The 24,466-nt window shown below is 31.7% G+C and overlaps 1 protein-coding gene and 1 pseudogene across 2 annotated transcripts in view; both read right to left on the bottom strand.

Moving 5' to 3' along the window:
• Positions 1-214: 214 nt before the first annotated feature.
• The window catches only part of KCNJ3 (potassium voltage-gated channel subfamily J member 3), a 128,775-nt gene continuing 104,523 nt past the window's right edge, over positions 215-24,466 (bottom strand). Inside the window, exon 2 of one of the 2 annotated variants that reach the window (XM_006921081.1) lies at positions 215-827. In XM_006921081.1, coding sequence (XP_006921143.1) covers positions 822-827 — 6 coding nt within the window. In that variant the 3' untranslated portion in view covers positions 215-821. The remainder of the gene's footprint in view (positions 828-24,466) is intronic. The other variant, XM_006921080.2, reaches the window with a different exon arrangement.
• On the bottom strand, positions 16,678-16,793 carry LOC112470524 (annotated as a pseudogene).

Genomic DNA, 24,466 nt, shown 5'->3' with positions numbered 1-24,466 from the left:
CATGATGTGATAATACATGCCCATTAATAAGAATTTCCTTGTGATGTCCTCCCTTCACAACTTTTGCTTTCTGCACGGTAGCAATGCTTGGAAGTAAAGGTCCTCAAATATGCAGATATGACTTGGTGGTGGGGGGTGGGGGAATGTACCTTTCAGATTCCTTAGAGAGGATTACCTCATCAGCAAAATATTGGACTACTACTAAATCAAATGGTAAATAATGCCTAAGGGGATGTTTTGTTATGTGAATCTATCAGAGTTCATTTTTCTTAATTTGGCTGGAAGATTCCCTTCCATCCTGGAAACTCCCCCAGCCATCTTTTGAAGCTTTGGTGGCAAATCAGCCACTGACTGGCTCATGGGATCAGACAACATCTTGGTGGTTTTAGATACCAGTTTTTCTTCTGAGTTGCCAGGAACTGAACTTATTCGTTGAAGTTTCATAGGCAAATCTCCCAAACTGTAGGCTTTTTCTGAAGTAGTAGAACTCATTCTCAAGAGTTTTTTTGGAAAGTCTTCTCTTCCAGTAATTTTCTGTAGCTTAGATGGAAGTTTTGTACTAATATCATCTAGTCCATCTAAGCATTCCACAGAATTATGTCTTTCTTTGCTGTTAGCTATGGCTGGTGCTATTAAAGGGGATGACATAAGAAGCATCTCCTCCTGTTCTTTCACACTATAAGGTGGGGTGGGGACTTCGAATGTTGCGTGGAACTGAGAATAATCAACTTTAAAGAATCCTTCTTCTAAGGAAATAACAGGAAAAAAACGATGACCCCAAAGAACTTCATCTTCAGTATATGATGTTCGAGCTTGGCAAGTCATCCCTATAAGCAAAAAGAAAATCCTTGATAAATTATGCAAGTAGAAGCACAAGTAAAGCCAGTTTGAACTAAGGAATGTATCTTGCTCTCTGATCAAGCTTTGGACTGTTGATAGGAGTAGACTGAGTAATACATTATGTTTATAGTTTTAATATAAGTTGACAGCTTAGAGTTATACTTTTTCCCAATGAAAAACACAGGGCACAGCTACTTTCATGTATAGAGAGTAATATATCAAAGTATTATTAATTGTTTATTATTCATAAACCAAAGTAAAAGGACATTGAATAATGTTAACCTATGTGTTAGGAATAAGGAGACAAGAGGAGACATTACCATTTTCCATTATTCAAGAAGCGATGTGATATATGAAACAAACATGGCTTTGAATGCAAACATTATCAGTGTGTAAACTTAAGAAAGATGCTTAATTTAGCATCATTTTCCTATTCTGTTGAGTAAAGTACGAAAAATAATGCCTGCCCCACATGACTGCTGTGAGCATGAAATAAAATAACATGTAGAGAAATGGAAAACGTGTTGTTTAATGTCTACAAATAGTTTGCTCTTAATAAATCACAGCAAAGATAACTATCCCAAGAATTTGCTAAATGAATAAAAATTGGAAATATTTCTATCTTGGGTTATGGAAAGTCATTGTGGTGGGTCCATTCTCCTGGACTTTTAAGACCAGAATGAACTTTTGCTCAAGTTTTAAAAGTCTATATGCTAAAATCAGTGTGATGTTTCAAGTTCTATTCCTGCTATAAGAATCTCTGAAATGGTATGCTGGATATCAAATGTCGAATTCTGCTATTTATGTTGCTTGGATATTTGCCTCATACTAGGCTTATTTACTCAACTGTGTTCTCTTTATAAATCAAATGTTTAGACTAAGTTACTATTAAATCAGTCAACCTCTGAATATTCATTGTTAAGACCGAAAGTATGTGAATAAATTAAAACCATATATCAAATACAGTCTTACATTAGTCAAGAGATACAATTTCTGTAAGTTTCAAAATTCTCTACTTTCCTCTACCTTTACTATCAGACTTTTATTAGTAGCTATTACAATGTAAAATGATAGATGAATTTTAAGAATAATTAAGTATAACTTAAACAAGTAATGACTCTTTCTTCATTCATTTCTATTTTCTTTCTGTCAATAAATAATTTCTATTGTGTTTAAGCCTGGAATAGTTTGGATAAAGGGATAGTCTGTCTTTTCCCCCTGACTAGTAATTACATACACAATAGTTAGAATCAGGATAAAATGCATAATTAACAACCCAGAAAGCCTTGATTGAATCTTCCCAAAATCTTGCCTCATATTATTATCAGTTATGTATCCCCAGAGAATCAGTTGTTACCACTTATATACCGACTTTTCCTAGAAAGTATTTAAGGAACTTAAGCAGAAAATAAATGCCTATCATATTTCAGGCACTGTTAGGTGCTCTCTCTATATTAATTCTAATCCTCGATATCATCCTGATAAGAAAATATTCTTATGTCCATTTTAAAAATAAGAAATATAGTGCTCAGAGTGATTAAATCTCTTGATGTTCTTTGGGTACAGACCAAGAAGCTGTAGGAAAAAAATGTCAGTATTATTTAAATTTCCGGGGTTGTTGCTGTTTTATTTTTCCATGATGTCTACATTTTTTAAGTTAGGGATCCATTTCTAAACAATTTATCCATGTAACTGTCATGGTGGAAATCTGATAGTGACTAAATATCAGTCTTCATAATCAATATTATATCAGGAATAGTCCCAAACATTTACGTATGAAGATTACTAAATTAGTTTGAAAGTACTTTGTAAGTTTTATGCACATGCATTCTGTATTTACAAACAATTTTACAGACATGCATTCTGCATTACAAACAATTTTCTAGCCCCTGACTAAATATTTCATGAGAAAATTACAGATCATCACTTATTCAGAAAATTAAAAAAATATATTTCACTTCAGTGAAACAGGTCATCGATTATTGTGGTGCAATAACAGCTACAATAGAAAGAGATTTTTTCAAATGTTTGCTCACATAACAATACCCGTAGGCATTGTTACTAAAATGCCAGTGGATGATTTTGAACTGAAAAGTCAGGTGGGGATTTTATTCTACTATATGAAATTGCCTTTACTTCCTTCCATAGCAAATTAATACTTGTGAGGCAACATCTTTATATAATTGAAAAATATATGAATTTGGCTGCCAATTACACTACTAAATAGCTTGTGAAAATTACTTTAAGCTCTATAAAGCTCAGTTTTCTTTTCTACAAAGTAGAGATAGAAATACCCTCTCTCATAAAACTATTGAAAATTTGAGATAAGTAAAGTACATAGAACAGTGCTTGGTATTTAAGCAACGTCCAATGATAACTACGGCTTTTATTGTTCTGTAGAAATTACTTTCATTTCTTGTTCTTCTTGGAAATTAGTGATACTGAATTAATATAAAAAGGAAATTTTGACATATTATTCATTTGTCCCATATTAGAAATACAGAATATTACATTTAAAAACAACTAGCAATCCACTTTTGTGAAATAATCGATTGAACTTCAAAATACATTTATGTATTTATTTATTATTGAATTTATCTGAGTGACATTGGTTAATAAAATTATGTAGGCTTCAAATGTATAATCCAACAACATGTCATCTGTAAATGGCATGGTGTTCACCATATTTTAAAATATAGAAAAAAATTACTCATATTTTCAACACTTAAGGTTTCTCAGCATATCTACATAAGTATCTCTAATAGCTGGGAGTCTAAATGTGAAAACTTAGGTGTATAAAAAGGCCTGCAGCAAGGTAGGCGACTAAGTCCATTACAAGACTTTGGTAATTACATCAAGAACATTTGACAGCATTTTAACCTTTGTTTTTTGCTGTTTCTTTTACACTTTCATTAAATGTAGGTACAAAAATATCAAACACTCCCACTTCAACAACATCACAGTTTTAAATATGGTTTCACCTCAGAATACTAATGTATAATCAACGTATGGATGATGACATGAAAACATTAGAATTGGATAACAGGAAAATGTCTATAATGGTCAATCCTCAATTTAGACAATGCGCTAACATAAAACGTAATTGAGTAATGTTATTATTACAGAAGTTATCTCAAAATTGTGTTGGAAAAATAAAACAAATTTCAATAGAGAATATTTAAAGTAAATATAATTACATTTTCTAAGAACATGCATCATAGTATTTTTCCTTATAGAATTCATTGTCTTATGATATTTCCTACTCTAATCCAAATTATTTTAAAGTAATTAATGTTTAGATTCATAATTGCAAATGCCACTTGAGTCAAAACAAATGCAGGTGAAAGCATTAATCAAAGAGTACTACATGATTGTATCTCTTAACTGGCAATGCAACTGTTTCCATGTTTTACCAGATTACAGACTTGAACAAATGTTATGAAAATCAACACAAGCTCATCTCTGTGGAAACTGGCAGAGCAACAGAAGTTGCTACTGGAAATAGCTGGGACTTCTGAATCCTTAGATGAAAAGCATTTTGTGAAAAAAAAAAAAAAATATTCTGTGCATCGATTCATGGATAAAATAGTTATATATTATTGTTTAATCTAATTTATTACAGCATCAGAGTGTCCATCTAAAATAATAGAAGCAATGTACTCAAATCTCTTTATTTTTTACTTTTCCCTGTCCTGATTCTGCCTTTAACCCCATGCTATTAAGTCCATCTCTTTCACTAAATTGAATGTTCATTCAAATAAGTCTAAAAGCTTTTTAAGTGAAAATGATAAAGTGAATTGTTATTTGACAGGTCCTTAATTAAACTTTCAGAATACCTCTAACTCAGTCATTCTCTATTATTTCTCAATCAGAGATGATACATATGTTACCTATATGAGGTGACTATAAGATGGCTAAACACAATGTAACCACAGGCCAAGGGGAAGGTCTGAATGCTGTGACACAGAAACTATCAAACAACCAATAACTTTTGCACAGAGGAGGCTTTATCCTAACCTTAATATAGAAGTTGCTGGAAGAGAGAGAATTCTCTGAAGACACAAAGTAAATCTTCAATTAGCAATATAATAATAATAATAATAATAATAATAATAATAATAGGTAATATCTCTATAGGGCTTACTATTTGTCAAGTGTTTAAGCACTTTTTAACATATTATCATTAACCTTCACAACTCTGTAAATTAAGGCCCACTCTACTATTTTCAAATGGAAATTGTAAGGATTAAATGAAATTAGGTAATAAATACTAATTGCATGCACAATAAATATTGGTTATTTTCTTCCCAAAGAGTCTGTAAATATGGATTTCATGACTACTCTACAAATTTCATTTGTATACCCACACATCCACACACCAGAGCTGCAAAATATATTGTTTTTCTTCCTTAAATCTATTCTGTTTATCTATTTTTTCTTCAAATCGATGGTGTTTTTTTATAACTGAATTGACTAAGCATGTGCTATATCACAAAGTAATTTCCTAGACCACTCTAGGTATTGCTCTGAGGATTACTGAATAAGATCTATAGATGTTTTTTCCCTAAAGTACTTCCAAAATTTCACCCATCTCCCAGTATATAATAACTGTAAGGTATGGCACTCTCTGCATGATCTCTGTTGTGCTGCACTAAGCTGAACCCAAATTTAAACTATAAGCTTTCTGAGGAAGAATGTGGTTCTTTTTTGTTCATTTTTAAACCTTGTTTATAAAACAAAGACATTGTGTACACCACTGTGCAATAATATTAGGGTTATGGCATAAAGCTTCTTTGAGATATAGGTTGCAAAGCTACTAAGAATATATAAATTGCTTCTGAAAACTGCAGTTTTCAAATAGACAGAACCCCTTTAAAGCTCAACATTTTCTGCTCAGATAGACTTTTAGAGAGAAGTAGAAGTTTCTGGCATGAAGTCAACCCAATATTATCCTCTATTATTTAAAGCACTGTTCTTACAATGTGTTCTCATATATCAGTTTGCCATTATTGCTTAAGCTAGGTCAAAGAATTTTAAAAAAAACCTCTAAAATAAAAACAAGAAAAACTGAATTATATTATTAGAAAGTAAAATTGCAATAAGAAATTTAGCAACAAAGATTTCAAATGAAATATTTTAGGTTTCTAAGTTCCCAGTAGAACAAAAGAAAGGAAAATTGATTTTTAACCATGACCACTAGAACAAAATATTAGACTCTCAGAAAGTATATAAGTGCAGATGCTAAGGGTCAATGACATACAAATTTGACAGAATTCATGATCATACTGCTAAAAGTATAAAGAGACTCAAAGATGATATTAAACAAAAGAGCATGGGCTTTGAATATAAACTTAAGATTGTTGCTGTTTTAACCATAAACTATTAGTAAGACCTGAGACATATTATTTAAATTATCTGAACCTTGACTGCTATAAATATAAATAGTAATAAGAGATAGTAATATGTAATTAATTCATATGGTTATTACAGTTATAAATAATTTAATCTATTTAATGGGTCTACTATATTACCTGGTAAATAATAAAGGTTTAATAATTGGTAGCTATTATCAATCATTATTATTACTGGGGTTCTAATTAGTTAAAAGATCATCTTAGATATATTTTAATTCTTTAGTGATCACCTCAATTCTCAGAATCAACTCAAAGCAAATGAAATGATTTTCAACTTGGTTAAGTTTTATTTGACATAGACATGCTGTCTATACTTATCTGGAGTATGAGTAAAGGCTTATTATTGCACACATTATAAACTGAGTCACTTCTGGCACTGTTAACCTGATCTCCCTGCACAAATGTTACTAACTTTACACTAGCACCTACTTCCCTCAAAACACAATTAGCTTCTGCTATGTTGACAAGGCCCTCACTACCTTTAGCTTTCCACTCTCACTTTATGTAGAAGCATGATATAATTTGCCCAATATACTTTCAACTGATTATCATTCCCTTAACCTCACAATGGAAATGTCCCATTCTTAGCACATCTTTTTCATCTTTTCTTTTTTCCTTATTAAAACATGATTCGTTGCATTATCAATGATAGAATCAAAATAAGAGCTACCTAAATCCATTTATGTTATTGTTTTAACCTGTTAAGATATTATTTTTGTTGTTGTTTTCAATACATCTTAATGGTATAGGTATAATGTAACCCAATTACTGTTGGGGAATACCCCGTATTACAAGCCTGACATCAGAAAATATATTTTTCAAAGGAAAACGTAATAAATTTCTAGCTTAAAAGAAAACAGAACATCTTTCAGATAACACTGGAATTTAATTATTTTAGAGAACATTATTCCTAGTCATATAGAAGAAAATCTTTTGAAATACTCTCTGAAGCAGTAACACATGTCAACTTTTTAAAAATGTTACATGCAAATTACAAAATAATTAAATGCTTAGATTAGTCCCTGTTTTTCAAATATATTCCTAAAACTTTGCTTTAAAATATTATTCATAACCATTTTGTATGGTGTTATAGACTGAATGTTTGTATCACCTGAAAATTCACAGGCTGAAATTCTAACCTCTAATATGATGGTATTAGAAGGTGGGACCCAGTAACATTTGAACTATATGATATTTAAACCAAATAAATAAATAAATTTTAGAAAGAAATTAAAAATAACACCCAAATTATTAGCATGCCTATCTAGTTCCTTCGAAATCTAGTTCTAACTTACTATTATAGTTTTGTCTTTTTAAAACCTCTTAACAATAATAAGAACAACACATAGTAAAAAATACATTCCAAATCTTAAATGTTTTCTACTGTGTATATGATCATCTAATTTTTCTCACAACACTGATATATCAGGAGGGGAAATAGCTTGTCCAATGTCACATGATAAGAGATAGTATATTCAAGATATAAACTCAAGCCCTCCAATTCCAGAGCCAGCCTTTTTAACCTCTATGCTATTCTGCTCTGATATCTTGAATGGATGACTCTCCTATTAGCAACTATTGTTTTCCAGGCATATTACTTGGTCCATGCTGTTTCAATGGCTTGAAATATGCTCTGCCATCTTTCCACCTATTGACAAAATTCCTCACATTCAAAGTTCAGATCAAATGTCATTAATTCTATGAAATCTTTCTTGATTTTTCTATTTTAATACATTGTCTTTTAAATGTCATATTGCCAGCACACATACCCACATTATTCACCAGCTAGGTATTGTATATATTTCAATGTCATACATAATTAACTTCAATAAGTAATAATAGTTAACATTTATTAATTTATGAAACATCTCTTTTCTGCCAGTCACTTTTCTAGGTGCTGAATTGCAAGGTGCTATGGCAATGAAGTGAAGGATGAACTCTCTCAACCTCCATGTTTAAATCTAGTCTTGAAAATTACTAGTAGTTTGCCACAAAGTCCATATCCACCATATGAGAAAAACACATTCTTGAGTGGGGAAAGACATTTGCACACAGTCTGTTGTACAAAGGTACAACTACTTGTATATGAATTTAAGATACAGTTCCTATTTGTTAATTGTGGTTACAGAAACAAATCACATTAGAATAAGCTTCTTAAGGAAGCTCTAATCCACCTTGACAAAATCTCTATTGTACTAGGTATTATATGCTCAATGAATTCTTGGGTAGAGACAGTTGGAGGAATGGAGGAAGAGGAAGAATAGGAAGGTTAAAAATATCTGTGCAAGAGTAGTCAAATTTTTGAATGAATCAGAGCTTCCATACCCATTAGTAATCTATTTATCACCAGAAGCGACTGTCACTGACAAAAATGCAAGGGATATAATTATTAGTGAAATAGATATCTGTAATATGTCAATCTTGATTATTTTTTATTCTTTTAAGGTGATAATCTATTCAATTCAACTACTAAACTCCAAAACTGACTCTGAAACATCAATACTAAGAGCTTCTCATTTTTATTAGTGAAGTAGGAAGAAAAATATCAAGATGTTATATATAATCACTGTATAAAATATGAATGACTCTTGCACAAAGAAGCAGGACACATTTGCTAGTAAACTGCTTTCAGTGATAACCAGTTAGTTTATAATTTCTCTTTTGTAAAATTATACACCCATAAATGTATGTTTAGATATATACACCAAAGAGGTTAGATTTATCTGCATTAAATCAAAAGACAATTAAAAATATTGGCCTCTAATTAAATCTAAAGTTTTGACGAAATTTCTATTTCTCATGCAATTATAACTAATCATTTTATAAAATGTAATATATCCATTTTTAACTGACAATTTAAAATTTGGTTTTCCCCCTAGTTCATGAGGTTTACTTTTTATATAGGCTGCTACATCTTTTCAATCATAAACTATAGCTATTTTTTAACATCTCCTTTGGGAGAAATTCAAATACATTTTGTTTGCTTGCAGGCTTAAAACAGAGCCTGAATAAATATTTGCCGTTCAGCAGTTGCTCTGGTTCTATGCTTTGCAGTAAGAGGTCAGAAAATTTTGCTTCTAATTTCGCTGTTATGTTATTTATAGAGTCTAAACAAAAACTAAAGTTCCTAAAACTTTATAGGAACTATTACTGAGCATCTTTTATTTTAGGTGACACATCACAGTAATAATCACAAATACATAATATTTTACCACATGTATTTAAGAAGAAAAATGAATGATTGGTTTAAATATGTATATACAAGTCTTATGAAAGAATTTAACTTTACATTGTGACATAAACAAGTATTTAAAAGTCAAATTGTTAAGTTTCCCTAAATTATGTAATTTCTCATCTCCTTAAATAGTATTTTAATTTACTTCATTTAAAAAAACATAAAGAAAAAAGTCAAAGAACTAGAAATGCTGAGGCAAACAGTCTATGAGATGCAAAAGTAACTTCCTTAAAATTGACATCTGCAGAAAAGAATGATAATCAAACTCTAAGTTTATGCTAAAATATAGTTCAACTCCTAAGGCAGCCCAGATTTTCTCCCAGGTTTTAAATAACAAATGATCTGTCAACAAGCATTCTGTTAATAGAGAGACCCAGGGTTTAAGGGCGAAATTCTCAAGTGGCCTGGTAATCTACCGCAAAATTTTATCACATATATTTGAAGAATGTTCTGACATTTATTAACAAAATTATTTATACCATGTAAATGATGCTAATATTTAAAGTCTTATTACTATCATAATATAGCCAAGATCTAAACAAGGAAGACAAGAAAAAAGGAGAAAAAGCAGGTGAGTTAATCAATCCACTTGGAATACTGGGAATCAAGATCTCCGGCCAGATGACCACTTAGGAATTATAAGATAAAATTAATCATTGGTAAAAAAGAAATTTATTTTGTGTCCATATATATCCACAAGTATCAATTTTTGTGTCATTCTTAATCAGAAACTACATTCTTAAATATTCTACCAATTTTAATAGATTTTTGAGCTAGTGATGTTTGTCTTAAGATGTCACTTTTCGAATAACACAAACGATAACTAGAAAATAGCTTGTTTTTAATTTAATGAAATAGAATGCAGTTATTTTATTTCAAGTAATATTTTACTCTGCCTGATAAACATTCCAGAAGTGAACAAAGTCATATTTCATTTGACTGACTTGCAAAATACACGAACTGTTATGATTAAATTTTCTTTCATATATATTGACATTAAAGTATCCAAATTATTGACTGATTCATTCATTAACTCATGTTTTTATTTAACCAAACTTCCAGAGAAAGAAATGACAGAAATTTATATGCATTGAGAGGATGAGTCAAGAATAATGGAAATATTTTAAGCCAAATCAAAAGGAAAAATATTTGAGGTAATGATTTTGAAAAATAGGAATGGAAGCTGATTGGCAGTGTTATGTTTAATCATCTAATATTTAATTCACATACATTGTAGAGTCTATGCTAAGATATTTAAATGAATTATTTTATTTTCAAAATCTCTGTGGAATAGTTACTATCTTCTTTTTCAGATCATAACCTAAAAAATATGGGCAAAAGATCTGAACAGGCACTTCATCAAAGATGTACAAATGGCAATTAATCATATAGAAAATGTTTCACATCACATGTCATCAGAAAACTAAAAATTAAGACTAAATACCACTGATCTGGGACACTGACGACAACAAATGCTGGTGAGGACGGGGAACAATAGGAACTTTTATTCATTTTAGCACAAATGCAAAATGGTACAGATGCTTTTGGAAGAAAATGTGGCAGTTTCTTACAAAACTAAATATAGTTACGATATGATCTAGCAATTAGACTCCGGTATTTACCCAAATGATTTGAAAATTTATGTCCATACAAAAATCTAAACACAAATGTTTATAGCAACTTTATTCATAATTGTCCAAACTGAAAGCAACCAAAGTGTCTTTCAATAGGTCAATGGATAAACAAACTGGTAAATATCTACACAGTGGAACGTTATTCAGTGATAAAAAGAAATGAGGTATCAAGCCACAAAAAAGACATGGAATAACCTTAAATGCATATTACTAAGTGAAAAAAGCAAATTTGAAAAAACTATATTACACTGCACGATTTCAACTTTATGACATTCTGGAAAAGGCAACTATGTAGACAGTAAAAGGATCAGCAATTACTAGGGTTTGGGGATGAATAGGTGGTATACTGGGGATTTTTAGGGCTGTGAGACTATTCTGTACGATAATAGTGGATACATATCATTACATATTTGTCAAAACTTAGAATGTACAACTCGAAGAGTGAACACTAATGTAAACCATGTACTTAAATTGATAATGATGTGCACTTATTGGTTCACTGACTATAACAAATGCACCACACTGGGCCTTGACATTATGTGTGAGGATGTATGTGTGTGGGAGGGTGGAGTGGGGGTGAAGAAAGGGATGTATGAGGACTCTACTTCCTGATCGATTTTACTGTGAGCTTAAAAATTAAGACTATTCATAAAAACTATAAATTAAAAGGTTAAAAAATTAAAACAAAAACAAAAAAGTCAGTCCCTAAAAGAGGTTAAATAAGGCACTCAAGCCCTCAGTTTTTAAGTGATATAGCCAGGTTACTTCTGTTTTTGGAGTTAACTATTTAACTCCAAACATGAGCATGTATCTATGCTTATAAGCTATTTCTCAACAATTTCACTATGCTTTAAAGGTGTACCTATAAACCATGATGCATGTGGTGAAAAAAACTATTGATATATAGATTTATCACCAAATCTGTTTTCTTCTCTATCAATCTCTAAATTTTGATTATTATAATTCATAAAGCCATAAAAGGCTTTTAGAAACTTAAAATTTACTTAAAAAATTACCTTTAAGTCACCCTCTTATGTTGTTCTTAAACAGCACTTCATTTTGTTGTTCTTAAATTGTATGTTCTAAACACCCTACTCATCACATTAGGCCATTTATAGCCTATATACATAAGTATAAATAAGCATATTTGTTTGCTGTGCTTATATTTTATCTCACAAAATCAATGGAGGCAAGTAATAGGTATATTTTCTATGTAGTCTAAGCTAATTTCCAAAATCAAAGTCTAATGTCAAAGTGTCCACAAATATGAAATTACATAATCATTCTTTAAAAATGTAAAAGAAAATGTCCCCATTATAATTGGAAATCATAACTACTGCTTATACCATCAACAAGGGCTCCATTACCTCTGATGCTGACATTGCCTAGTTATTTATAGGCTATCCTGCTCTCTTAAATGTCCTTCTTCCCTCAGTAATACATGGTTCTTTTAATCTTTCTTTGGACATCAATTCTTTAAGTGTATATAATATCTAATAAACGGTGGAAGAAGTACAACTTTCAATAAAGTTCCATTATATAAGAGTATATAAAATTTAAGTCTAGGACTGTTATAAGCATCTGCTAGGATATTTATGCAGAAATGTCCCTGTAATCACAAAAGAAAGGGGGAAGCACATAGACTATTTTTCAAGAGAAAGAGAAAGTAAACATTCAAAACTTCAATCTGCCAGAGGTAGAGTTAACATGATACTTATGAAACTTAAGCTCCAGGGACTTTCACTAACACTAGTCCTTTCTCTTTTCATATATGTGGTTTCATAATGTTATAGTCTTCTTTTTCTTAAAGAGAACTCCCTACATTTTGGAAGCATCCATCCCTACTGAGATTTCTTCCTACATAGTGCAATAACTTGTAATCAAAGCAAGGTTTGTAGCTTAGACTGTACTCACGATTATAAAGATTTGCTGTTATCCTGGTGATATTGTTTCATAAGTCATTTCTTCTTGATATCGATTAGCTTTGGAAGGAGATTACAGATTTTGCATGCCTTTTACAATCATTCTTTATTTCACCTCAAGTCCACATCCCACCTACGCAAATTGCCCATTGAACAGTTTCTTAACTTGATATCATGCTCCCCCACGCCAAAGCTAAAACAGAAAAAAGCCTTCCACAGCATCCAACCAATATCCTAAAAACCCTGTCTCACAATTTCCATTATTCTCTTTCATGGAGGACTCAATAAATATTGGCTACTATTAATATTTTAATATTTACTTTCAGGGACCAAGATCTTATTATACAAATCTATTTCCATAGTGAAAATGTAACTTTTTCCATTTCCTTGGAATGCTGAAAAACCTCTATCAGATAAAGAGTATTTGGTGTTGAATATTGTGGGAAAATTGTTCTCATCACCTGAAAAAATATGTTACTCCACTCAGTGGGGGGTAATTGATGTGTTTTATCAAAGGCTGTGACACTGTCTGATAGTGTTTTGCAGAAATCACCTTGACTGCTCTGTGGAAGAATATCTGATCAGGGCAAGGCTGAAGCAAGTATGGCAGCTGGAAAGCTGTGTTAAAAGACAATGGCCAAACAAGTGGCTGTAAAGATAGATCAAAGAGATATTTATTTAAGAGACAAATTTAACAGGACTTGACAACTGATTGGATTTAGAAGGTGAGAAAGACTGGCGACCAACAATTTCTTATTGTTAGAATGATGAAGATAGACATGTCGTAGTATTTTACTTGTAGTTCTCATAAGAAAAGGAAGATAAAAATAGTAAATTAAACCATACCATTTTATTTTCTGAACTTTCAGATTAAATTTGTCAGACAGTTTTGTACCCTCACTGCCTGCCAACTTATAGTCCTAACAGCCAGTAGCATGAGAAAAATAACCATCCTCATTTAATCATTAAGAACAATTACTTCATCCTAAACTGTCTCTCCATTCTGCTAAGCTCAAAAGAAATGTTATGACCGAAATGTCACCTCAAATCTCGTTTCTATATCTGGAATTAATTTTATTAATTATAGCTTCTTTGTTTTACTCCAGATCTGCTGACAAAGCACTGGCTGGGTCTCAGCCAACTAATCAGATTAAAGAAATACATGATATACATCTTAATGCAATTCTTTTTTCAAGGTTCCTTTCTGAACAAATAGATATCAATATTCTTATAGTGATTTGGTGATGCTACAATATAGTTGTAATGGAAGCCATTAACTTTCCTATAATTAATAAGAATCTCTTAGAATACAGCTATAAATCACTGCTTCTTTTCCAGGACTATGAGAGCAAAATAGGCAAAGAAAATGTACTTTATTAAGAACTCTGATGAGACAGAATCATGTCTAGTGCATGCAGGCACTATTGTGGCCTGAATAGTGCAATTAGATACTCAGAATAAATGAGCTGGAGAGGCCTTTGAAAATAAAAACAACCAACGTGTATCAAAGAGGGAAACTAAGGCATAGAAGAATAACCTCCTGTATAAATGCCAGCATCACCTATTTTCACTTATAACACAATTTGGTTTATAGATGATATCAACAACAGAAAACTGAAATGGGAACAGGGGCTCAATGACCAGATAATTTGAACACAATCTAAATCCTTGCTTTAAAATGAAGAGAGTCGTGATCTTGTCTAAATTATCCAGAATAATTTAATTTCCAGTATAGGTTTAGTTGCTTTCTGAATTACCGCTTATTTTAATTAACAGTTCAGGTTGTTAACAGATTATATGAAGGGAATAGCCATGTCTCTTTTTCTACTGTCACTGTAAAATAAAGTTTGTATTTCATTTCTTCAGACTTAATTTACAACCTGTTCTGAGGTCCTATCAGCTATTTTCAACCTCTACTTAACTAGGATAAGGAGACAAGTAGCAGAACTAAGATGGTGGATGAAAAGATAATATTAAATGAAGGTTTTTTTTTTAAGTTTATTAATTTGAACCTAAATGTTATATAAAATCTATTATGTATGTGAGCTTACCTGGCCTAACACATTTTTTTGGTACTGAATTGGTTACATAAAGTCTAAGTTTCTGTTTTCTTTTATTTGAAAAGCTTAAACTAAATATTTTAGCCCTAAATCTATTTATCTAGAAATATATAGCAAAAGTTCTTAATTTTGAAAAGATATAAGATTTTACATAACCAAAGTCATTAACTGGAAGAGAAGATGACGAGATTTTCCATCTCTTCTGGAGGGAGCACTGTTTAAGGGAGCAGCATGGGTGTAAAGCCCATGCCCTGATCTTGTGCTTCACATTAGAACAGAATGAACTTGTTTTACCTAAGATGAGTCTTTGTTAACTGCTGTTCTCATTGCCATCCCCATATTGATGTCTTTCAAGCTTCGTATTAAAATTCCACTGGTTACTTTCAATCTCCTGACCAGTCTTGACAAATCAACACCCAGAAATGCCAAGACTCTTCCCCCTTCCAGTAAACTAATGACCTTAATCATACTGAAAACTTCTTAATCAACCTTTCATCCTCTGAGCATTTGGGAATCTACCTTTCCCTGCCCTCATTGTCCTTGCTTATGGGAGGTGGGCAAGGCTGAGGTCACTGAGGTTCCTAGTAGGCTAACCAAAGCTTTTGGTATTAAAAATATTTGGATAGGTTTTCCAAGATTCAGGTGCATGATGTTTTCACGTGAAGGCATTTTTTTTTTCAGTAAAATCTGCATATCCTGTGATCTTGTGGAAATCATGCTTTTTAATTTTTAAGTGCAGACGATAACAGCTAAGTAGGAGTGATTTTTAAGAATTGGGTCCCTGTAGTCTGGCTGTTTATTAAATCTTCTAGGGCTTAATTTTAGCATAACTGCAATACAGATGTCAAACTTCTGTCATCTATTAAATATAAAGGTAATATAGAAATGCCTTAAAAATTGTGTTCTGGAATCTCATATACTATTAGACTATATATACTAACAATATATATTAACAAACAAAATTTGTTAGTATATATACACTGTATATAACATATAAAATATAACATATAACATACTAACATACTATTATATTTCTGGTAGCATCTGCTTGTATTTTCTAAAATCTGAATTAGTTATAGAAAATATATTGTTCTCTCCAGAATCTGGTCATTAGTTTCATTGAGTTATACTAAAGGATAAAATTGTTTATTATGTTTACAATAAAGTGTATGACTATGAAATGTGCTTATATTTATAAATGTCTATTAAGATATACTAGATTCGATTATAGTGAATATAGCTAATACGGTATCTTCAGGAGATTGGTTCCAGGTCCCCTGCAGATACTAATATGCGGAATTGCTCAAGTCCCTTATAAAATGACACCGTATTTGCATACGATCTATGTATATCCTCTTATATACTTTCAATCATCTTTAGATTACTTATAACACCTAATACAGTTAAATCCTATGTAAGCAGTTATTATAATATATTGTTTAGGGAATAAAGACAAGAAAAAAGTATGTACATATTCAGTATAGATGCAACCATCGTAAGCCTAACTATAAAATACACGTAAGCAACAACATAATATTTTATTTATTTATTTTTATTATTTATTATTATTTATGCCTACAGCACCTGGTCTTCCTAGGTGGTCTCCCATCCAAGTACTAACCAAGCCCAACCCTGCTTAGCTTCTGAGATCAGATATCAGGCTTGTTCAGGGTGGCATGACTGTAGACCATGGACCATGGCTCCACTGGGGCATGAACGTTCTGTGTGTAAAGCAGATGTGCTAACCGCTACATTATGGAACCACATCCTATATTTTATGTTTTTAGAATATAGTCTACCTGTGGTTGGTTAAATATACAAATGTGGAACCCGTGTATACAGAGGGCCGACTATAAGGTAAAATCCTAGTTAAGAATAAAATCTTTTAAATAAAGTTGAGGATTTTCTCAACATTTATGGAAAGCATCTATACAAGTCTGCCTTCAATTTGTTAACCCCTCTACATCCATCCTGTGCCCTCCAAACAGCACTAGTTTGCGAAGACTCCCAGAGGTTTAGATCCTGCTGTAAACTGTATAACAAGCAGGGGGCATCGCTGAAGAGGAGCAATGGTTTTCTCATACTTGCCAAGCAGAGACAATCTCATTAACATGGATCAACTATTTGGTAGAACATATGCTAAGCTGATTAACAAAAAATATCACCTTTCAAAAGTCTTAGGGGAAATTTTTGGGTTAGAGCACTGAGCCACAGAATTGTGATTGATTTTATGAACATACAAGTTGAAAGGAATGAGGAGTCCTTTTGAGATTGAAGTTATACATATATATGTATATATACACATATATATATTATATAGCATATAGTATATAACATATAGCATATGGCATATGGCATATAGCCTATAGTATAGAGTGTGTGTGTATATGTATATCAAGTCAAAATACTAAGAAGCCAAATAAAAGTCTATGTCTAGAACACTTTGTCTCCAGAAACTGTTTTCTCAGCAAATAGAAAGGATATAAATTAGTTAAAAGATATGCTTATGTATCCTATCAGAGTAGGAAAATAAAGGCAGATTTATAAGCTGGAAGGAGTGAAGGATTTGATTTAGCAAAGGCTGTCATCTTAGAGAACAGACTGTACCAACAAGAAAGGAAAGTGTGAATCTTGGAGGCTCAGCTAAACAGACCCATGAAGAAAAAGGAAACACACTTTCTAACCTGCTCTTGAACTTGAAAGTGTAGGAGATGTCGAGAGGCCCCAAACCACTTCTGCTGTTTTTGAACAGAAACTACAAATATAGTAAACTTATTAAGTTTAAAATTCTATTAAATGCAATGTACCTGCTTTATATTAAAATGAAATTACAGAAAATATCCCCCTATACAAACATATATAAATGTATGAGTAGGTTTATTCAAAAAAATAAAATTTCAGGTCAAAATAAGCAGAACAGAATTGGTGTTCACTGTGCTGCATTTGGATCAAGCTGTGCTGCCCAAACTCATACTACCCAGTCTAAATAACCTGCTTATCAGGATGTTCTTGTCAAAGAGAAGCAACCACCCCAAAGTATTCACATATATTTGCTCCTAGTTCAATATAAAATTAGCATTAGCATTAAGTCTGAACAGCAAATTTTAGTCAAAATTCTTAACAATGCATCTATGTGAAAATTTCAAAAATATTTCCTACACTAAATTAAATTAGCAAAACTCCATGAACTGACACTGTAAACCACTAATACCTTCACCAAATCCCCATTTTTATAAGTAAAAAGAAAATGACATAAGGATTAAAGAGTCTTTTAATACTTTATTAGTATTTGAAATTTTTCAGATAAGACGGTTAACATTTCAGGAATAAAAGCTATTGTTGACCAAAATGGTATATCCTCTCAACTGTTCTATATGGACATTTTCACATACCCCATTGGGCAAAGACTATTTATTTATCTGTGCCTCTTCTAATAATTAAATGACTCTCGTCCATACTTGGCCTATAACAAACAATTCATGAATCTTGAGTAGCAAAATACCAAGTAACCGTGGATAACATGGGAAGTCAGTCAGAGCCTCTATCAGTCTTTCTCTCTCACTCTCCCTTTTAAGTTAAATAAATATGCACCATGTCTATCTTATAAGACCAATATCATGAGAGTATTAGTGAAGATTTTATTAGTGGAGAATTCATCTTATATAATTTTACCACTTATCTTTGACTATTACAGTTTCTATCCCAACCCTGCATTCTTGGTGGAGGGTAAATGTACAGTTAAGCCCTTGTGTAATAGGTGATTACTAAAAAAATAAAAATAAAATAATAAAAGATAAAAAAGCCTTGCATGGGTCCTTGGGGACCTTGAGTCTTCACTTCTATGCTTAACTGCTCAAAATTCTACCTCAAGTTAATGTTACATTACAGATATTCATTCACACATTTAGGTATTGAGAACTATATTAAGCACTGAATATAAACTGATGAGCAAAACTGGTAAGTCTAGCAAAGAATAGATTTTTTAAACACAAAATTTCATAAAATTGTGATAAATTCCATCCCAGCCCTTTTTGGAATAGTAAGCTGATGCATTTAACCTGGTTCTCAGAGGTCAAGGAAAGTGAGGAGGCTTCCCAAGGTAGGTGATACACAGAAGGATCACAAAGAAAGGGAAAGTCAAGGTGGGGGTGGAGGGGGAAACTATTCCAGGCCAAGAGATCTGTATACCAGAATGCCCAGAGGGGAAACCAGAAAGCACCAAAATATATTGAAGAAAACCTGTAATGGACAAAGAAAGCATAAACTACTACAAAGAAGAAAGAGATGAAACACCAAAAAAGTAGACAATGACCAGGTCATAGAAAACCATGAAGCCACAGTAAGCAGAATGAACTTTGAAAAATACCTAAGCATCAACAGATTTTAAATGTATCACAAGTGATCACTTCCCTTTCATATTTGTTCTATTTCCTCTCAGAGCATGGCTAGTAGCAAATAAATCACATGATTATTTTCCTATAAAGCCATTTCACACATGCTTTACTGCATCCCTTTTATGAAGACTCTATTGTTACAATAGTTGCCTTGGCCTGCATTCCTTGAAAGGTTAGCTAGAAGTGTGTTTCTTATAAAAACTATCTTCTAGTTACATAATCCTTCATATGATTCTTGCAACATCCCTTTCTTGTGACTGGATTCTACTTTGTGGTTTCCACACATAAAAATTTGTATTTATGGTCTATTTCATATGACTTAAAATTACATGCTATTTACCTATTTTGTAAATTAATTTATATTTTTTCTCAATAGAGAGAATATCATTGCAAGCAAAAGGTATAGCTTAAGCTTCTCACAAATTACATACTGGTTTCAGTGGTAGACCATCAATGAAAACTTGACTTTTAAATTACTTTGCAAGTAATTAAATTACTCAAATTTGGTGCATTGTGACTTAGAAATTTTAGGCAGTCAAATCTTTGTTGAAATGAAAGGCTGATATTTAATATTTAAGGAGACTGACATAAGTATATCGATAAATAAGTATTATTAAAAGTATATATACTCTCAAATGTAAAACAATTTAAGGCCAAATAAACTTTTCTCAGTTTCTTTAAAACCAAAGCAAAGAAGCCAAATATGGTATACCAATAAGCTTTACTTCAAGGAGCTAGTAGCTCTTCAAATAATCTACTCATTCATTCTACAATTATATGATCAGTACTTCTTTAATACCAAACATTAAAAGGTAATGAGACCAAAGATGAAAAAATAACACAAAACCCTGACTCCATGGATATCACAGACTTATACAGAAGACAAAATTATAAATAAATAACTCATGAAAAAGCAATATGAATAAAACAGAAATGTATGTATAAATATTGAGACAACAGAAAAGGAATTAATTAATACTAGACATTATAGGTGAGATGAGGGACACCGTGCAAGAGTAAGAAATATACGGATTAAACCTGAAATAACATGTAATTTATATGACTGACAAGGAAACTATAAGACAAGGAACAGATATATTTGGGAGCTAATGAAGGCACTGAGATTAGAGACAGAAGATTACATGTGGAACATGTAGGCATTAGGTTCTATAAGATTACATGATAGATGCTTGAAAAATATTTGTTGATTGAGGAAAAAAAGATTGAATAAATAAAACCATATGTTATCATTGAACTTTGATCATTGACAAGATGTGAGAAGAGAGAATATGGGAAGTTCCTATGGCATATCACTCCTCTTTACCTTGACCTTTTTTCCCCCCTCTATGTTCTAATTCTGTATCAACATTAACTATTGCTTCTTGTATCACTGTTTTATCTTTCAATTATTACTCATATCATTACATTAATATATAGTAGTAAATGTGTAAAAGTCAACTCAGTGTTGCATATAAATGATTTATACACCATATTTTTGTTAGCATTGTATCAATATTTTGCTATACAAATTAGAAACAACTGTTAAAGTTCCAAGCTGTCAATAAATAGATATAATAGTATCACTTATTTCATTAAAATAACATCCTACATGGTAGGAAAAAAAATTTAAACTTTAATATTTTCACAAAACATTCAATTCTGAATTTAACTTGAAGACTCAACTACCACTTCTTCAAGTTAAAAACATTTATAGTTACAGTATTACAAACTGTTTTTCTATCTGTTACACCAGATTATTTAAACTTACTCTTTTTATTGGTATGCTGTAGATACAAGTGTAAGTACTTTAAGAAAATGTATTTTTTATTTTAATAATTTGAGCAATTAAAATATATATTTAAAATATCTTATTAGTCTAATAAGTAAAATAATGATTCATTTATTTGAAGCAATTAAAACTTTATTCTCGTAATCTAATAGGTATGTACTATTTCAAGTCAAACATAGTGTCCATTATTTTAGCAAAATGCTCAGAAATTGTGCTATGTAAAGTATCAGCTATACTGGCTAAACTGGTTACAGTTCATCTTGTCAAAGAAGCAAAGGCAAATGGAAAGACACCTATTTCCTAGATAATAGTAAATGGACAGGTTATCATGATCCAGTTCTTCTAGTATATGCCACACTCACTATTTCGTCAATGGTAGAAACTGAATGAAACATATTTAAATATTATCGTAGGTCAATCAGAGCTGCTGAAATGCCCCAGTGGTTCAAAATAATTACGACATATACAGATTGGAGATAAAAGCATTATGAATACTTCCTTTAGTGCTGTAGTTTTAATATGTGATTAAATATGTAAATGATCATTTATTAATGACTTATTTCACCTTAGATATTTGAAAACTTGGTCAGTTTCATTTGAAACACCTGCAGATATCACACTCCAAACTTAAATACTTGAATCAGAAAAATACTATATTGCTACTTTGTTTTTTATGCTTTTGTGAAAAATGACATCATTCCATTTGACAAGCATACTGTAGGTTGTGAACTGTAATGGTGGCATGCTGAGGTCTTTTAAGTCCAAAAATGAAAGAAAGTAGCATGACTGCAGTGTTCGGTATGGTTCTGCTGTCAGACAGATGCACATTTGTTTGAAAAAATTAGCATATTCTCTTTTTCTTTTTTGGAAAGGTTTTGGTACTAACAATTCCATTCAGTCACTGCGGGCTTCTGAGGCAGGTTTTGCTTTCCTGAAATTGGAAATCCTTCCCTAGGAAGCTGCAGGGTATAACTAATGAAATCTTGTTCAAATACTGTGCAGAAAATGATTTGTAGATAACTTGATTTTGAAAGAATACAGGGAAAATATTTTTTACAAACATTTTCATCCTCTAAACCTTGGACTTCCACCTTCTAGAACTGTGACAAATATATTTTTAAGGGTGTTTTTAAACCACCCAGTAGTGGGGTAATTTGTTATGGTAGCCCTAGTTAACTAATACACAGGGTAATAAAAGAACTAGTTCTTAAAGTTAATTTTTCTTCACAGTGTGATTCCAGATAATAAGTTGTAAAAGAAATAATAAAATTAGAAAATTATCACCATTTTACAACCCCTAATAAGATAAATGATTCAGGCAATAATTATCAATGGATACTGAAGTCATAAGAAGAAAACTTGATGAAAAAATTTACAATGTCAGAATCTGGCCATGACCACCTACAGCCCCCAAACTACCTCCATCACTAAAATAGAACAAGTAGATTGGATGTGCATCCTGATGAGATACAACGTTAAGCACACAGTATTCATGTCAAAAATATAAACCTAAACCAAATCAAGCCTTTTGATCTAACTTCCAGTTCTCAAGAAATAGACTGGTACACATTTCATAATACCATATGGGATTGGTCAGATGAATTCAGGACGTAGGACATTCTACCCTTCAATTGCTTTGGATTCTTTAATTAGTCCATGGAGGGTGGGTGGGTGAAGTAGGCTATATAGTCAATAAGGGGCCCTTTAGATCCTGGGAAAAAAATCCTGATAAAATTCAAATAAAGTATGTAGTTTAGTTAATAATGTTGTTCCAATACTAATTTTGCTCATTGTACTATGTTTGTATAAGAGAGTGACATCAGAGGAAGGTAAGTGAAGTCTATTGTGCAAATCTCTGTACTATTTTTCTAATGTTTCAATAACTGAAAGTATTTTAAATTTAAAAGTTTAAAAAAAGAGAGAAACAACAAATATAGAGTGCACAATATACCTAGTTTCTGATTTGAACATATTAACTATGAGGGGACTTCTTAAAGACAATCTGGAAAATTCAAATATAAATTTAGTGTTTAATATACTTAATATTGTAGGCATGATAATAGCATTACGGTTATAGAAGGAAAACTTATTTTGAAAAAAAGCAAGTACAGAATTATTTGGTGATAAATGTTATGATGTCAAGAATTTCTACAGTATAAAAAAGATTAATCATTGACTTTTTCACTGATATTGGTTGGCTCTGGGATGGGTATATGGAAGTTCATTGTGATATCCTTTCCATATTTGTGTTTGTTTGCAAGCTTTGACAATAAAAATCTATTAAAAAGTTTATATTCCATAATTTTTGCTTGGCTCTGCAACTAGGATAGAGTTCTGGGCTCATTTTCAGGTTCTGCCCACATGGTTCACTCTATGGATACTGTCAAGTGTAACAACTGCTTCATGACTTGCTGTCCCTACTCTGAAGCCTACAGGAGAATCTCACAAGATGATAGAAGAAAGCTTTTGCCATTAAAGCTCAAGCGCTATGAAATTTCTATTACACTTAGCATGTTACTCAATTCTAACAAACAAAATGTCAAATACATCAGTCGCATTTTGTCCACAATTCAATTTTCTGAAGTTTCGAAAATTCTATGTATGCAATCACAGAGTAATTAGAGAAGACATATAGTTTCTTAAATATCTATACATTTAGTCATTATTATTTTAAAAAGAAAAAAGCTTAAAAATAGATGCAGAATGTCAGCGTAGTGGTGTGATTAAAAGCAGGATTTAGAATCAGACATTTACTAAGTGCACAATTTCCTTAGCCTCTTGCTAAGCTTCAGGTTTTGCATCTAATAAACGAGGATAAATCAGCACGTAGAAATGTGGAAAAAACCTGAGACAGTGCATGTACAAAACTTAGCGAAATGTCTGATGCAAAATGACTACTAAATAAAATTAAGTAATAAGAATGCTATGTCAATTTTGTTCTCCAGATGAAGAAGCAGACATTCTTATCGGAACAATATTAGTCACATGATAGAACAAAGACAGCTAACATATGTCCATTTTTTAAAAATTTACCTAGTTTCCTTTAATAGCCTTCTTTGGAAAAATATTTTCAAAGTTAACTCTAATATAAGACCTATGATTCAGAAGGATTTCTGAGAATAAGAAAGGATATGTTGTTCCCCCCACAAACCTAGGGGAGACCAAAGTCATACATTAG

Source organism: Pteropus alecto, unplaced genomic scaffold, assembly GCF_000325575.1.
Source record: "Pteropus alecto unplaced genomic scaffold, ASM32557v1 scaffold3, whole genome shotgun sequence".
Taxonomy (NCBI): domain Eukaryota; kingdom Metazoa; phylum Chordata; class Mammalia; order Chiroptera; family Pteropodidae; genus Pteropus; species Pteropus alecto.
This window is presented reverse-complemented; position numbering and strand designations above follow the sequence as displayed.